The 17,611-nt window shown below is 36.7% G+C and overlaps 1 protein-coding gene across 1 annotated transcript; it reads left to right on the top strand.

The window, feature by feature from the left end:
• Positions 1-299: 299 nt before the first annotated feature.
• Positions 300-16,791, top strand: pepd (peptidase D). The gene is made up of 15 exons (XM_004539718.2): positions 300-405; positions 2,425-2,608; positions 4,439-4,566; positions 5,235-5,298; positions 8,332-8,379; positions 8,721-8,782; positions 9,139-9,183; positions 10,364-10,439; positions 11,749-11,795; positions 12,648-12,716; positions 13,399-13,476; positions 13,882-14,030; positions 14,407-14,591; positions 15,362-15,553; positions 16,321-16,791. The coding sequence occupies exons 1-15, from the start codon at positions 389-391 to the stop codon at positions 16,447-16,449; spliced, it is 1,473 nt and encodes a 490-aa protein (XP_004539775.1). The 5' UTR covers positions 300-388; the 3' UTR covers positions 16,450-16,791.
• The last annotated feature ends 820 nt before the right edge of the window (positions 16,792-17,611 follow it).

Here is a 17,611-nt window from a genome sequence, read left to right as displayed (position 1 = left end):
TATTATAATTATTTTTTCTGTGACTATAGAGGAGTTGCATTTTATTGCATATTTATTCCTCTAACACATCATTTTTCATTTTAAGGACAAGATTTTTTTTAAATTTCACAATCAGAACGTTATCAAACAAACAGTAGTATTTTGAGAAGTGACCCATTTATAAAGACTCTTCTTAGGACTTTCTTTTATGTCTTTAAGGTAATGTGTTTTTGTACTACGGGGCGTTGTAAACGTTTAAGCCAAGACTGAAATTCTACTTCACTGACTGCTAGTGCTCGTATTTCCTGAATACGTGAATGCAACAACATGCCACGTCAGCTGATGTCGCCACGTAAAACTCACGTGACTGCTCTCCCCACGTGACATTCGTCGGACACTTGGCAATATCATGGCTGCAGCAGCGCAGTAAGTTGTCATTGACTAATGAATATGTATTTATTATACGCCTAATAATTAATTGAGTGGTGTTAGCGTAACCTGCTTTGCTGCATGCATGTTTCACTTACGTATTCGCGATATATGTTGCCAGCTAAAAAACACCCTTTATTAACTGTCAAACTGCGCGATAAGTACCCGTTTTTTAGTGAAATATGGGACTTCTTAACTGTTGATACTTGCAGCTACGTTTTCGCTATTGTCTGTAATATTGTGACGCACTTTTGCTTTACTGCATGGATTTGTGTGTGTGTGTGTGTGTCTGTGTGTACCTAAACTGTTGGGTGCGCGTGTGTGTATTTTAAAATCAGTATCAATATTAGAAAATAATCCAAAAAGTTACTAAATATTTCAGGGTAAAACTACATAGAAAGGGAACATTATCTGAGCTCAAGGAGCCACATGATTAAACGGAAGACACAGAGACAGCCTAAAAGCCACAGGAGAACTGGGACAAGTGTACCTTGAAAAGTTGTGCACAAGTCTGCAACTTCAACCGTGCATTGCTTTAGAATGTTAGATATAAAGTAACTATATATAGTAAATTAAACGTTGTCCTCAAGGGCTGTATAAGAAACGCTGTGAATTCCAGCAAAATAGAAAACCAACTTTTGAATTACTTTAGTTTTTTTAATGAATAAAAAAAAAAAAACTAGCTAGCTACAAGGCTATAGGCTATAAATTGGTTAAAACGATTTTAATTCTTACATTTCAGTCTTCTTGTTCCGAGTTTGTACACCTTGTAGTATTATGCTGATCTCAGCAAAGGTCAATTTTCTTGCAATTGTGAAACAACCCAGACTGACTTATTAACCATTATAAAACAATAAAATAATCTGCTGTGGTAATCATGAAAAAGTCTGCAGTCAGCACATATAAAGTTATCTCTGCTAGAGTGTCCCAGGCAATTTTCAGAGTGTGGAACAAGCAGATGAGACACCTCACAGTATTATGTAATCTAGCACATCAATAGAAATTTTAGGGTTTTCTAATCTTAAATTATTGATACAGTTGTACTATACAAGGTATTATTCCTATTTCTGAGCTTTTGTTGGGTGGAATAGTTTGCTTCCAGTTTCATAGATTTTATCTGCCTTGCTCAATAATAGAAGTGGCTCTATTTTGTTGCAGATACACACTTTAGCCAGTAAACTCAGTCAACCGGGAATGATACTGAAAGCCATCAGCCATTAAATTCTAGGAAGTTATAGATTAACCTTTGGTACAGATATGTTGGGTTTTTAATCTTATCAGCCAAGCTACAGCCAGAGACCAAGATTTATACCCAAGACCTATCACTTACAAGGCTGTCTATCTGTCTGTAGCTTATGTCTTAACTCTTCCCGAAGGGAGCTCGGGCAAACGTTCACCTCTCTCTTTAAAAGTTTGATAGTACTGAGCAAATCCTGAGGATTACTCCCAAATAGAACTAAAAACACGGCAGGTCATCTACTCCTGCTATTTATTCTGGAGTAAATCTTTTTTTATAGTGACTGTGATGTATTATTAGATAAAATCTTCATCACTCAACCACAATATTAAAGTTCCAACACCACAATCTGTAGGGCGCAAAGTCCATGTTTTGATGGTTCAGACCACTTTTGCTGACACAAGGAGGCCGGCACGGTATTAGGCAGGGTTTTGATGTTCTGTCTGAGCGCTGCTGGTTTGCCCTAACATTAATTGAGAATTGATCATTTATACTGCAATTATAGACAGATTTGGGACATATGACTCCACTGTGTACTACCACAGTGGTACAACATTAACTGTGTGAATCATGACAATAAATTTTTGCTATATACATATAAGGATATGAGAGAATAGCTGAATGATGCAAACAGTGTGGTAAGTTTAGTAATTGTGTTTGCAGTCTTGTGCTCGCTGATACAGGGCAGTTCTAATTTTGACTCCAACTATGCATCATTTTCTCCAGCCACTACTCCACCCTGAGCCACGTTGAGATATTTTGTCTTCCTGTCCTTTCAGACCTGTCTACTGGCTGGGCAATGACACCCTGAGGGTGTCTGCTGCCCTTTTTGCCGAGAACCGACGGCGACTGTGCCAGGGGCTGAAAGCCAAAGATGGTGTGGTGCCAAAGTCAGTAGTGGTGCTGCAGGGAGGAGAACAGACGCAGAGGTACTGCACGGACACAGACGTCCTCTTCAGACAGGTTGGTACATGTATTGGTAGTGTATTTATTCATTCGTTAAAGGAGCCCAGCCTATCAGTGAGTTTGCTCTTTATTTTAGAGCTGCAGAGATTCCTTGGTTAACTTGATTACAAAAAGTCCTTGAGGGAAATTCTTTGCTTCAATGCTTTGTTTAATCAGTGTAAGCATGAACGTTTCTCTCACAAAAAACAGAACTGCAACAGAAACCTATTTAGGAGTTTGCGTGTGAAGAAAAAGTATTACACCATTAAGCCCAAACGACCCCCAGTTTTCTCCACAAAAAGTAGGGGAGATGATGCTGTCGTAGTTTAATGTAGAGTCTACTCAGGTGTTAAGAGTTAAAGTGTGTTTTTAAGGTCTAAAACAGCAGGATTGCCATAAAAACGTTCTTCATCAGATCTTCATCAAACCACAAGCACAAATCTGAAGACTTTTTAGCTCCTTCCATCCACCAGCAGGTTTCGGCTTCTCTCTACTCCCAATGAGGTTTAGAATTAATTTCAAGAGCCTTCTGTTTGACTGCAAAGCCCATCATGGTATTTTCTCAGTATGGCTCTTATGCCTTGTTTAGTCACAACTGCACATGTTTAGCACCTATTAACATGTATTTTACTTATTACTTATCTATTCCATTATTTATTGTGATTTATTTTTCTTTTCACAGCACGTTGGCCAATGTGAGTTGTTTTTAAATCTGCTTGTTTTTTAAAAATTTGAGTTGAATTTTACACAGCAACAAATATACAACCAAGCTTTACAATAATTTTACATTAAAAGCATAAATATGCATCTTAGTCTGACACTATTTTTTAGTCAGGCAGCTTGCTTAAGGCTGACTACAGCCATCCCACTTTCTATTGAAGTGACGCCTTAGAAAGTAAGGGGTGAGTCTAAAAGGGGGACATGGGGTGTACTACGCCATATTTATTTCAATAAATTATATTAATTAAAATGTAATAAAACTCTGAGCCACTGACCTGGTGCTGTTAGGCTGGTCACTGAATTATTATTATTATTATTATTATTAACATAAGTTAATAACTAGGGGTGCACATAAGTGGTCTGCAGGTGCGCATAGGCTATCAAAATAAAAGACGAGCAACAGATAAGAAGTTGGAATGCGCGTTTGCGTACATAAGATTTTCTGGAGGAGGTTAGACATTTGTTTAGGACTCTTAAATATGTTGAAGAAGCTCCTTTAAGCAATTACTTTGGTGTTCCTCCACCTCCAAAGAAATGTCAGAAGGAGTCCGAACCGCAAAAGAAGCGCGTATTCTCGGAAAAGTGGTTGCAGGAGGTGAGCTGGCTTCAAACAAATGGCAAACGACATATTCTGCACCACATCTCTGTGCATCATCATTATTCTTTTGCTTTTGAATCTTTATTATTTCTTATTAATAAAAACAGAAGTATTCTTATCAGATTACTCAATTAATCTAAACTTAATTTCTAAAATAATCAATAGCTGTAGTTCATTTTGTCTGAACAATCAGTGTATTCAATTTGAGTGCACAAACACCTGACCTGGACAAAGTCAGGTTTCAACATTTCTTGTTTGCATATTCTCCACACCCTGCCACAAATATCTTGGACAACCTGTACACTGCATAGAAAAAACTTAGCTGCATTTTTTTTCTTGAATATAATTCTTCTACAACACAAACTCAAGACTGTTATTTGCTTGAACAGAAATCAGTCAGAATATTGAAGGTTTACTTTTGATGTCACTTGACCTAACTGGCTGGACAAAGGAAAGCTCTTATATTTCCCATGAAATAATCTGAACAAAGCTAGTTCATTAATCCTGTTACTGATTCTTGGATTGTACAGGAGTCTTTCTTCCACTGGGCTTTTGGAGTGACTGAGGCTGACTGCTACGGAGCCATTGATGTGGACTCTGGGAAATCCATTCTTTTTGTTCCTAAACTGCCCGAGAGCTATGCTACTTGGATGGGAGAGTGAGTCACACTAATCCTCAAAGAGCAGTGTACAAGGCCAACATCAGCATCCGCTAGTCCATAGCAGTGAGCTATACCTTCAAGGAAGGGCTGACAGTTATGTTATCAGCTTTTAAACCTTGTGTATTTAATTGTGTATTATATTTATTGTCAAATGCAATATAATATATAATCATTTTATAAATACATAGACCTCCTCAGTCTTAGTGATTTGGACTATAGCAGTGCTGCCCTATAATATCAAGATCACTCACTCACTACAGAATAAATTGTTCAGTTAAACTAGATTTATTTATTTATCCATAGTATTGTTTGGTTGTGTATAAGACGATCATTGAAAACTCTGGACACCATAACCGATACTGACCATCTCACATGGTCATGCTCACTTCCCTAATCTAGAAACCTAAAAGCATCTTTTGTCATATGACTCTTTAAGAAAAAAAATTCACTCAAAAGTAACGTGATCAGCAATTAATGTTCTAGGTTCTGCTCAGTTTCTTTCCTCTCTGAACTCTGTCCTCAATACTGCACTTCTGCTAGTGTGTTGTAACATAGCCCATCAGTAATGTTTTAAGAGACAAGCCTTTGAAAATTCGTCTGATTTTATGTGTATGGTTTGTCTAGTGCACTTGTTCATCAGTTTTATGTTTTTCGTTTATTGACAGGATCTTTCCCAAAGAGCACTTCAAGGAGAAGTATGCTGTTGATGAGGTGCACCACACCTGTGACGTAAGTCTGTCAGTGTTGGTCTTTACAGCCCAGCCTCTCTGGTGTGATCTGTTTTTCTGTATGGTAGCTGATCTTTAATGTTAATTGATAAAGCCATGACCAGGATCAAAGGACATTAGTGCCGTTTTCCTCGCATACGTTGCAGCTCTGAGCTTTTATAGTCATTACCCAGCAAAGGTGCAGTTGGCTCACTCATGAAATTAGAAACGGTTACAAGTGAGAAAAGTCAAAGAATCTTGAATTCAAATTTATTGAAGAATTCTGTGAGACCAAAGGCAGCGATACACGTGTAACTTCCCAGGGGAAGAAAAAACTGAAACCTTATGCTGGGGCAATAGCACTAAACCCTTTAAGAACATTTGATCAGATTTTACTGGTGATTTTATACATACCCTGACAACTATTAGAATTAAAGTTAATTTACATAATGCTTCAAAATTACTGGCCACATAAGTGCCTAGAGCCATTTCAAGATGAATAGCGAGCCTTGCTTTTAGAAGGACTTTGATTAAACAGTCTAACCTTTCAGCTCCCTGGTACAAAGTCAGTGTGACATATAATTATACTGATGTGTGAAAAGCGCAGGTAATAGACAGGTGTATTCACAAGTAGCAGGTGGCCTTTATGCATCCTGCCTCCTGCATGCTACCCAGGCACCATCTGAGCCTAAATTAAACAGTATTTTCAGTAGTGAGAATACTGCTGATGTAAGCCATCTCTTGCTCTGTGCTACAAGTAAGAAAGGGTAACTTGTGAAATTGTGCTATGTGTTTTAAAACAGATATATATTTTTTTTTAAAGAAGAATCGTCACTATGCTAGTTGCACATCTTGGCTAAACCCCTATTGACAACCTTCTACAAGATATGTGCCAAATACATTTTTAGTGCAGGTCTTATTTGATTTATAGTTAGTTATTGAAATTATAATAGAATATTTATGGAAAGGTTTGAAATGATTTCTGAGACATGTTTGTATTTGCATATAATAGGACGATAGAACTAAAGTTATTTGTGTGAGACGGTGTAAAATCTCAGAGGATAGTCCTTAACCTTGTTGAGAAAATGTGGACAGTGCTTTTGGCTCCCCCAAAGCACATGGAGCATTACACTGATAATCCATTTGGTACAACAGTTCATTAGAATGCATAACTGAGAAAGAGCCAAACCACCCATACTCTTAGGGGGGCTTCATTTTGAATTTTATTATTTAAATTTGTAACCTGCACTTCTGTTTGCTTCATTTAACAGCCCAGTGTGAGGAATGCACTTAAGTTAAGGCTCTTTGTAATTGCATGTTTTGAGAGAGTAGAAAAATGGTTATGTTTATCAGTGTTGACAGCAGATTCCCAGGGGAGCTGTACTGGTGGATTGACAGCACCAGAGCTATTCTGGAGGTGTTCATGTTAACAAATCATAAAATATATGCAGAGTACAATATAAGAGTGTTCACTAGCCAGAAAATGCTAAGAGGTTGGCATTTAAACGATCACATAATTATACAGTAATTTCCATGTTTACATTTTGTCCAAGTGATGATTCATACTTCAGATGATATTTCAGGTATTTTAACATCTCTGCACCTGCTTGAGGCGTTAGATATCCTAATTAGTCACAGGTTAAGATGCAAGTCATCTGCCAAGTTTTCCATGAATCAACACCAGCTTAACACAGTAGGTAAAATTAGAAAAAAATAATAAACTGCACGACTACCTACAAATACCCAAGGCTGACATCTAGAAAGACAAAAAAGCAGTTGGTGGTGTTCAGCATTCAGATGGCAATGCTGCCTACAGAAGAACCAAAAAGAGAACAATATTTCTTTCTTATCCAAATCAGGTCATGAATATTTTAGGCAGCACTCAGACATGGGAGGTATTGATGCACACACACACTTTTCATTGCACTACCCTACTTTAAATGCACACAAATCACCTTTAAATTGTTGAATTTGTGTTTTAATAGTATCTGGCATTTTTATGATTCTGTTGTGTTCTGTTTCAATATTTTTTAACTTTTAAATAATAGATGCATTTTTAACCATGAGCAGATCCTCTATGCATCATCACTATATACAGGGTAAATGTTTTCATGTTTTAAATTTACAGTTGAGAATGAGAATGATTTCCTCACATTGCCATTAAAACTGTTCAGACACTATTCATGTGAGTGTCCTTTCAAACTATGTCTTATTCCAGTTTCTAAAATTTGAGCTGCTAGAATCTAGATTGTAGGTTTTGAAGATAAAGCGTGTTTTAAGACAATGGAGTGAATAATTTAGGAATTTTAGTTGTATTAAGGATATTATTATTATTTGGCAGAAACTTTTCTGACAGGTAGATATGTTGTATTGCCTGCCCAGTAAGTGGTGCAGAGGATGGTCAGGATTATCTGTGATGGATAGCAGATTGTGTGACCAGTTTTCCAGCCAGTCATAGAGCCAGACTTCCTAATTAGTTTATTGAGTTTATTGGTGTCTCCGGCTCTGATGCTGCTCCTCTAGCACTGTAGAGCATTTTGGTGCACACATCATTTGAGCTGCCTTAGGAACTCTGATCCATAGAGTTCACTTGGGGAGAAGAAGGGGAGCGAGGGTGAGTGGAGACCAGAGTTTGTGTGGAGGAGACAGCAAAGGGCTGTGAACCAAACCTGTTGAAGACATCGTTTAGCTCATTTGCTCTCTCCAGGCTGCCCACTGGTTGTCTGTCTGTCACTTTAAACCCAGTGATTGTCTTTATTTTACTCCCGTAGGAGTCTTTGTGTTTCCTCAGCTTCACCCTTAGGTCGTGCTACATGCTTCTCAGTTCTTCCCTGTCCCCAGACCTGAAGGCTTTTTTTCTTTTTATTAAGCAGCTCTTTCAGGTCAGTGATCCAAGGCTTTATTGTTCTTACGTCCTGCTGGAGAAGCCACAGAGGCAGGATGGTTCCTGCCAAAGTCACCTTTATTCTGCCACCTGAAAGCAAAGGAAAACTTGTGCTTGTTATTTCTGCCATGCTATGATATGTCTAATTAGTTTTTGTCTGCATTCCTGTAGATAGCCAATGTCCTGTCCAACCTAAAACCAGCAGTTCTCCTCACACTGGTATGTCTCACTCATTCTTGCCCAATTACAGCTAATGCTAAGCTTCTGTTAAGTAGTATTGAATATTGCTGGTATGGGAGTATTTTGCTGAATCATCCTCACCCTAATCACCCCTCTGTACCCTGCTTTATGTTGGCTCCCACCTCAGTTGTATGAAAAATAAAAGAATTGTTTAATTAAGCTCTTATATAGTAGCACCAAATCTGTTTTTGAAAAAGGTTACCTTTTAAAAATGGATGAACTCCTAGATACCAGAAAATATTTACTAAGCTGTATAAACATTTATATTCACACGGTGGTGATGTGATCACTTGTTTGCCTGTTTTATATTTTTTCTGCAGCGAGGACAGAATACAGATAGTGGGAGCACTTGCCGTGAGGCCTCCTTTGATGGAATTAGTCGGTATGTTTAATTGGCTTCAATTTGCATTAACATAATTATACTTTGTTTGTGGATGGGTTTTTTCTGTTTTTCACTAAGAATGCAGAAAACTCTTACATATACTTATTGTTGCTGATTAACCTAATTTCAAATATAATTCAATTAAACAAATTTTCTTGTTATTCATTGATTAATAATAGCATTGTCCTTGGCACTGGTCTTTGTTCTTTTAACTGCATATATTTGCTATTTTTATCATCCTACTCTAACCCCAGATACTTTTTAAAAAGGCTCAAGTACTTGTTTCAAAAGAAATGTAACCATTTGCTTCATATTCATTTAATTTCTTTTCTTTTTGCTTTTCTTTCTTGGATTAGCTTCCAAGTGAACAACACTCTTTTACACCCTGTCATTGTGGACTGGTAAGTAATTAAAATTTGTCACTGAAAAAGTCCACTTGAGAAAAAGCACTTTTTGCCTAAGAGTTTGTTCAGTCAGATTCTCGCAAATCTTGGCAATTACAGCTGCCCAGTGAGGTAATTGTGTGTCTGCTATCAGAAACGGGGGTTTTTCTTGTGGTTGTTTCTTTTTCTTTCTTTTTTCCCCCTCTCAATTGAGAAGTGAGATTGTGTGGATGTAATGGACTTCGTGCTTGCCTGGTTGTCCTTGGCATTAGAGCTTGCACCCTCCAGATGAATTGACATTTTCTAAAATGAGGAGGAATGCTTTTCAGGCACACCTCATGGGAAGCAGGGCTTGATTGAACCCTCTGCACACTCGTCTCACTACAGCTCTTTTTTTCCCCTTTTAATTACTGTTACTGTTTGTTACAAGTGCATTGGATTATTTATGTGGATTATTTGTATAGAAATCTTTATTTCATTTCATTACTAAGCCATCTTAGGTACACACAAAACATGAGAACAGCATGGTATAAATTAGCAAGCAAAGTTTTAATTCAAGTGAAAGACTCACATTGTAGACATAAATATTATAGGTAGCTCTGCAACAGTAGCTTATAAAGCATCAACTGTAATAACAAAAAATGACAGATCTCATTTATATACAACTTACCTTAAAATTACCTAAAAGCTTCTCGACACGTGATTCTTACACTTGTTGCTATGTTAGCAATGTATATTAGAAATGACTATTTCAGCCACTAGAGTACAGATGTTGCACTAAATATGGGTACTTTTTCAAACTTTCTGTCCTTGCTCATCTTAATAATGACATTAATGAATGGAATCAGTCCAGTTTTGAGTTTGCATATTACAAGAATCGTCCACGAAATAGCTGCCATTAAAATCCCCCTGGGCAAATTGATAGCATTGCTACTACCGCTCTTACTGGTGGTACCAAACTAGTTAAAATTGATTGTCTCTACAAGTTTTGAGATTGCAGCTAATTTCTATTTACCTCAAATAAAAATAAGGACGTTTGCTTATTTGGAAAATAAAGTACAGGTTAAAGAAAAATACACCAGTTTTCTTTTAGTCTGAGGCCTATATTCTGTGTACTATATGGCTGTAGATCCACTGTAATGTGTAATGTGATTTTCTTAGTCTGAGAGACAGCTGGTTACTCCTTCTCTGTTTGCAGCCGTGTCGTTAAGACTGATATGGAGCTGGAGGTCTTGCGCTACACCAACAGAGTTTCCAGTGAAGCCCACAAAATGGTAAGTTAGCTCTCAGTTAAACAGGCGATTTTTAAAAACTGAAAGTAGTATATTTATGGAACGAAAGGAAAAGGAAGGAAAAAAAATCAGAGCATGGAATTAAACACGCAAACTATCAAAAAGCTTATTACATTTTAAAACTCCCCCAAAGGTGTAAAGATCTCAGGATCCTCTAAGACATTAAACTGTTTAAACACTATCGATTTTAACTTCCTCCAGTAGCTTGGAGGCGAGCAGTTAACTGTGGTAGCATTTGACCAATAAGCTGTAACATTAAAGCAATACTTTACATCTGCACAGGATTTGACTCTATCAACATAAATAACCTCTTCAGGGGCTGAGCAGCAGTTAACCTCACAATTTTATCTGTCCTTTAAAGTCACTCACAATAAGTGTTGCGTGTTTGCTGTTTAAAAAAGAGAAGCTCCCTAATAAGCATCTCTCATACTTATAAAAACCTTATGCCTTTATGTAGTACTTCACTGCAGCTCTACAAAATACAGTATTTTGCACATAAACTGTGTAAAGAACATTTATTAAATGTGTTATAAAGAAGAAGAGCAGCATTAGAAATTAGCACATTTGGTTATACATTGAGCTAAAAGTAAACTAATTAATTATGATGCACTTCCAGTTGATTCTTTATCCATATAATCTTTAAATATAACAACTTTAAGCACACTAACATGCTCTAGCAGCTCCAAATGCTTAACTAGAATAAACAATATGAGCACCTAATTACTTAGCATATCCCTTCGTAGTGCACATTACAAAGTGATTTTCAGCCTCCATTACTCATGCTGTGTTTACACACTGGTTGTTTACACCAGCAGAAATGTTTAACCACTTTATCAAAAATAGTTAAACTGATGCTCAGTTAAAATGTTTATTTCACCACAAAGCTTGGCTAGAATCCAGTAATGTCCCTGCAGTTAGCTACTGCAATGAAAAGATCCATCTGTTTCTTTATTTCCCTGCCATGTGTATCACACACAGTCAGCTTTTTCTGTGTTTAAATTCACGGTTTATTGTGGGAAGATAAAACCATGGCACGAGATCATGGACATTTGTTTCATAGTTTGATAGAACTGGAACCAACACACCTCCAGCAGAGATTCAAAATATTTCTGCCACAGTGCAGTCAGGTACAAAAAAATACATTAATAAGTTTAAAAAAAGCTTAACTTGCACTCTGTGGACATTGAAGATCATTTTAAGGGAGGATGGAATTTGAATTTAATTTAAAAAGGATTTAGAAAATAGATTTCAAACTTGCTAATCTCATATATTGTTTTTCTTTTTTGCATAGATCATGAAGCATGTGAAACCCGGAAAGAAAGAATATGAAATGGAGAGGTCGAGTTTTTTTTTTTTTTTATTATTATGAAGACGTAAAAACTTGTGTTTGGTGACAAGACATGGAAGCACACTGCATTCCTTAGACTTTACTTATGCTTGCTTACTTACATGACAATGAATTTTTGAGCAAGTGGACTTAGTCCACACTAATTTGGGTAGATGTTATGCTGATGCATTTACTATGTTTGACGATATGTAATTGGTTTGTTATATATTATAATTGGATTAGTTAAACTTTTGATGTGTAAAATTAGCAGCAGGTGATGATGAATGAATAAATCAGTTTAGATTACACCCTGGTGACACAGATGGAACAAACAGAAATGTCACACCTCTTTGCTTGCTTAGAATTATTAGCTCCAGTGTAGTAGGAAATCTGAAGGCCTTGTTAATAATGATGTGTAACGTAATGACTGGTTACTCGGTAACTGGAAAGTGTGCATATTGCTTCACTGCATGCTTCTGGTATACAAACATAGTATAGGATTAAAATTCAGATTCAGTGCTTGGTTGTAGTTTTGAGGTACTCAAAATATGGGTGCTTAACACAAGAAATATGTAATAGTATAAATATTTCAGTTTACTTTCTTCATGTCTGAGTATTCACTACCCTTGGTGTCTTAGTAGCTTTCCATCATGCTCATTTGTGCTGGCCATTTAAGAGGAATAGTTTAACATCCTACACAGGTCTGCAATGCTGTCGAGAGTCATAAAGCTGTTTGATGTGTTTGGCCATGTGATGATTAAAGAATGAGTGCTGAATGAATTCTTAAAAAGCATAGAGTCAGGAAAAGGGCAGAGGAAGCCTGTCAGGTAATTAGATTTTTTTTTTTCCTTCTATCTTTGCAGTCTTTTCCAGCACTACTGCTATACTAAAGGAGGAATGCGCCACACCTCTTACACCTGTATTTGTGGAACGTGAGCATTGACAATTCATTACCTGTTTTATTTCTGGTATTAGAAATCAAATTGAGTCTGTTCTTCCTGGTGCCAAAAATGAATGAAAGAAAACCATTGCTGTAGTGCTTTTTTCCTTTAGAGTTTAATACCGGCAATCGTAGCATACTGATCATACAATCGAGCAGTTGACCCTGACACCATAGCCCTAGGCATTAGAGCACCAAATACTCTGTTCCTCTATTAAGTTGAGCGCTCCTAGGGGGAAAGAAAATACTTCAATTTTCGACAAAATTGCGATACATTGGAGGAAACTATGCTCCTGCAGTACCTTCAAGGGTATATGACACAGTTGAGCAGGCTCCATGCATCTCTTCTGTATCCCTGGTGATTTGTTGGCCAGAATAAACTATGCTCATTAAAAAAAACTGTATTAACATCCCCCCTTTAGCTGTGAGCGAGCAGCATCATTATGGATGAAAGATTTTGAAATGCTGTTAATCATGTTCTGGCCTTTTGGGTTAAAGGCCATGCATCATGAACATTGTAAAGATTAGTGGCCTGTAGATGAAAGCGTTTTTCCTGTTAAAACTAGGGGTTTAAAACAAGAGACTGGAATCCATTTGATGCTTTAAAGTATTCTCTGCTTTGAAGAATAATGTTATTTATGTTTTGTGACTGGTGCATTGTTTATTCCCACCAGTGGCAATAATTCCTCTGTTCTCCATTATGGTCATGCTGGCGCTCCTAATGACAAGACAATCGCAGATGGAGATATGTGGTGAGTACCGATGGGTTGTGTTTTTTTTTTTTTTTTTTTTTTTTTTTTTTTTTTAATGAGTGGGGGGGACTACAACCACCTCATTCTTCTGGATCTTAATTCAGAATGTAAGTAAGTAAGTAAAATTTTATTTATATAGCACATTTCTAGATAAAAGATCACAAAGTGCTTTACAAGGTATAAATGTGTACAGATTCTCCTAAATGAGCCATTTCCCAGCATGCAGTTTTTGTCAAATACCATCGCAAATGCCATCAAGGTTACTGTTCTTGTGACCTTTAGTGACTTTGCCATCTCTGTGCATCTCTTTTTATCGAAAAGCATGTGGGACACAAACATAAAACATGTTGGAAATAAATTCTTTAATAATTCTCTAATCATTTTTATTTGTTTTGTCTCCTGCAGTCTCTTTGATATGGGTGGAGAGTACTATTGCTACTCCTCGGACATCACCTGCTCCTTCCCAGCTAATGGCAAGTTCACTCCAGACCAAAGGGCCATCTACGAAGCCGTCCTGAAAGCCTCACGTGCGGTGATGGCTGCCCTCAGACCAGGTTATATTATTTTACCGAACTAAAATTAAAGTGAGCAAATGTCAAGAAAACTGAATCTGCTGTTCTTATTGAAACATAGCAGCATAGGGGTTAAAAACTAATTAATATGTTACAGATATAGAAATCTGTTTTTCTTAAGCACAAATCATAACTGATCACCATGAGGATACTTGTCTGTAAAGTCTTTTAACTGGTTACACGTGTAGTGTTTTAGGTAGTTACAAAAGTATTCTTTAGTATTCATTACAATTGGAGCTTTGAAAATAATATCCTTGTGAATTACAGTCCCTAAAAAATTAATAATCTTTTAAAATAACACGCATAGTTAAATTTTTAACTGCTTTGTTGTTCATTGACAAAAATGCTTGTTTTAAAGGTGTGAAGTGGACTGACATGCACCGTGTGGCTGACAGGGTTCACCTGGAAGAACTTGTAAAGATTGGCATCCTAATTGGCAGCGTGGAGGACATGATGAAGGTCCACCTGGGCTCTGTATTCATGCCCCATGGCCTTGGACATTTGCTGGGTATTGATGTGCACGATGTAGGAGGTTACCCTGAGGTGAGAACAGAACTCTTGTGTTCTGCAATTTCACACAACACAACAACTAGTCAGCAGTTATTTCTGTGACAGTAATAGTCTGAAGACAGTAGAGGACGAAAATATTTCTGTTACTGGAATATTGATGTGTCCTCAGTAATAAAGAGACCATTGGTGCAGAAGTGAGAGAGGAACTAAATTAGGCCAGGCTGCAAGGAACAAGTTCAGGATGAGGACAGGAGCGAGGGGAAGATGAAATGTCATCTGAACTTTGAGCACAGATAGTTTCACGCTGTGGTGGAGGAATTTGTAGTGATATTCAGTTTTGACATGTAAATAGAGAAGTTGGTTAACCCTCAGCATTTCCAGTAGAACTACTGAATGTTCCCCTGCTGACAGCAACAGTATGAGAATTAAACTTTGAGGGGGTGGGAATCACTGAATGCAGTGCTCAGTGTGTGGATACATGACAATGCTGTTAACTGACTTTGGTAAGTGTGACAGGAAAATATAAAAATGATGAATTAATAAACTTCCATGTTATATGGCTCTTATCTGTCTCTTCTTCTTGTTTGAGTAAAAAGCATTTTGATGATTTTTACATAAAGTCTTGCATGAAAAACCCTGAAATATTTTGACTTTGATGAGCAAACTGACAAAAAATATAATAGCATTTATTTATGGTATCAGATACAGTAGTTGGATAAACCTCAATTTAGTCAGTTTTGCACATATTTTAAAAGTACATTTATTTAAATAATTAAATAATACTACTGTCAACTGCTGTATAGGGTATCGAGCGAATTGACGAGCCTGGATTGAAGAGTCTTAGGATGGGCCGCCTGGTGCAGGAACGGATGGTTCTTACCGTGGAGCCTGGCATATACTTCATCAACCACCTGCTGAACCAGGCCCTGGCTAACCCTGCCCAGAGCTGCTTCATCAACAACCAAGTGCTGGCTCGCTTCCGTGGCTTCGGAGGGGTTAGTATGCTTGCACAGTTCTTTTTGTTGTTTATGTTAGACCAGGGTGGTAACAGAACAAAGGGCCAACTGATACTGAAATTAATTCAGCTTCTGCTTGGTTTACAGTCTGACAGGATTGGTATTCTTTCATGATTTGCTAAAGGCCAAATGTACAACTTTGAAGCAAAAAGCTATAAAGATTGAATAATGTCACTTTAAGCATGAAAATGTCAGCCAGTTTAAAATTTAAGGTGCTGCTATCTCTAAAATTGTGTCTGTAGAGTGTGCTTTTTCTTGTCCCACCATCTTTGACTTTTTATATGTAAATTAAACACTGCAAGATCTATTGAATGTTATGGTATTTTAGGTATTGTGTCATATTTTTGATCAGTTCAAAGTCACAATAGAACCTAGATTGTCATACAAGTATTTATAAAGTCTATTAACTGAAAAGTAATATCACAAATATGTTTAGGCTAATTAATGTTAGAGTAACAGATTTTCTGTCACGGCCATTTAATGACAAATCCTGAGAAATCAGCAAAATAAATGTGAGGATGTATTCCTCCAAAGAAAGTAGTATAGTAGCTCAGATCAACCTAAAATACATTTCAAATTGATAGTTTGAGTCTTAAACTAGGGTATTCCTACAAAATAATCAGCAAATGAAAATGTATATTTAAAAAACTTTCAGTAACTGGTCCAGCTCATTTCAAATCTTTGAATGCCTCCTGCTTTTGACTATTTTCATGTGTCACTAACCACTTTGTTCCTTCTTTCTGTAGGTTCGCATTGAAGATGACATCGCGGTCACAGCAGACGGCATAGAGCTGATGACTTGTGTACCTCGTACAGTTGAGGAGATTGAAGCTTTTATGGCTGACTCCACAAAACCTTTCAGTCCAGTTGTTTGAAGAAACTAAATTAACTTTCATTGAAGTTTTCTATATGATTACTGAGGAATATCAACATTAATCAGTAAAGCTCAACTTATTTCTTGACTCTCATATCTTAATCATGAAACAGATACGCAATCGAGATCAGCAGCATCACATAAAGCTTTTGTAAAGTTTAAAGCTCTGATGTACATTAGCCACTGTCAGTTTTACTTGACAAACTTTACAATAATACAGTATTACATTAAAATCTTTGTGCCTCCAAGGAAAATACATTTCTGATTTTAAAAAAATATTCTTATATGTTCCTCTTTCTAAACATTGCATTGAAATTGCTGTAAATAAATCTTTTAATTTCCAGCTGTGTAAAAGACTTGTTCATTTATTGGTCAGTTAAAAAAACATTTGTAAATATACAAATTGTTACACTTGACAAAGAAATAGTGCAAAAAAGACTAATTAGTGTAAATTGAATGATGAGTACTTCAGTTACTCACCATTCGTAAAGTATTACTGCAAGTAGGACTGCACTGATTTATTTGCAAATAAGACGGCATTTCGAAATAGCACAGCAATAAACATTGTTTGTTTCATTAGTGCTGTATTGATGTAGCTGTGATGCAGTTCCTTGTAAAAATACATTTGTGCTCATAAATGGTGTGGTCTGTAAAACAGGTATTGTGAAATACATGTGTATATAAGGGTGCAACGATACACAAAATTCACGGTTCGATTCGATAGTTTGGTGTCACGGTTCGATATTTTCTCGATACAAAAAAAAATTTCATGCCTTTTTAATTTGTCATTTGTTAAAATTATAAATATATATTTTAACTCAAAAGTACAGTTTTTAAATTTAATGTTGCTGAAACAAGAAAATAATAATTAAAAAATATATATATATCTGATCGAGAAATCACTCATCTTTGGAAAAGAGAGTTTATTACAGAGAAATGGTTCTTTCCAAAATAAAAGCTATACCATAGCTTCTTCTGGGCTATACTCTCAGCAGCATATTAAACATATCAGGTCCCCATAAGGAGAATCATGTGCTAACAGCTGTCTAAATGACTCGGGTAAAGTTTGTAGCATGCATGCTTGTTGTTTTTGTCTGCTTCCACTTGTCTTTGCACTAGGATGATGTCGGCGTAAATGTGCAGTCATATTCGTTGTGTTCCCA

This window comes from Maylandia zebra, linkage group LG1 (genome assembly GCF_041146795.1).
Source record: "Maylandia zebra isolate NMK-2024a linkage group LG1, Mzebra_GT3a, whole genome shotgun sequence".
NCBI lineage: Eukaryota > Metazoa > Chordata > Actinopteri > Cichliformes > Cichlidae > Maylandia > Maylandia zebra.
The sequence above is the reverse complement of the archived record's forward strand: the minus strand, read 5'-3'. Positions and strand labels throughout refer to the sequence as shown.

Coding starts and splice junctions, on each gene's coding strand:
- pepd (XM_004539718.2), top strand. Junction 5,299..8,331: donor AGGTGCACCACACCTGTGAC/GTAAGTCTGTCA, acceptor GCATTCCTGTAG/ATAGCCAATGTCCTGTCCAA. Junction 9,184..10,363: donor CACCCTGTCATTGTGGACTG/GTAAGTAATTAA, acceptor CTCTGTTTGCAG/CCGTGTCGTTAAGACTGATA.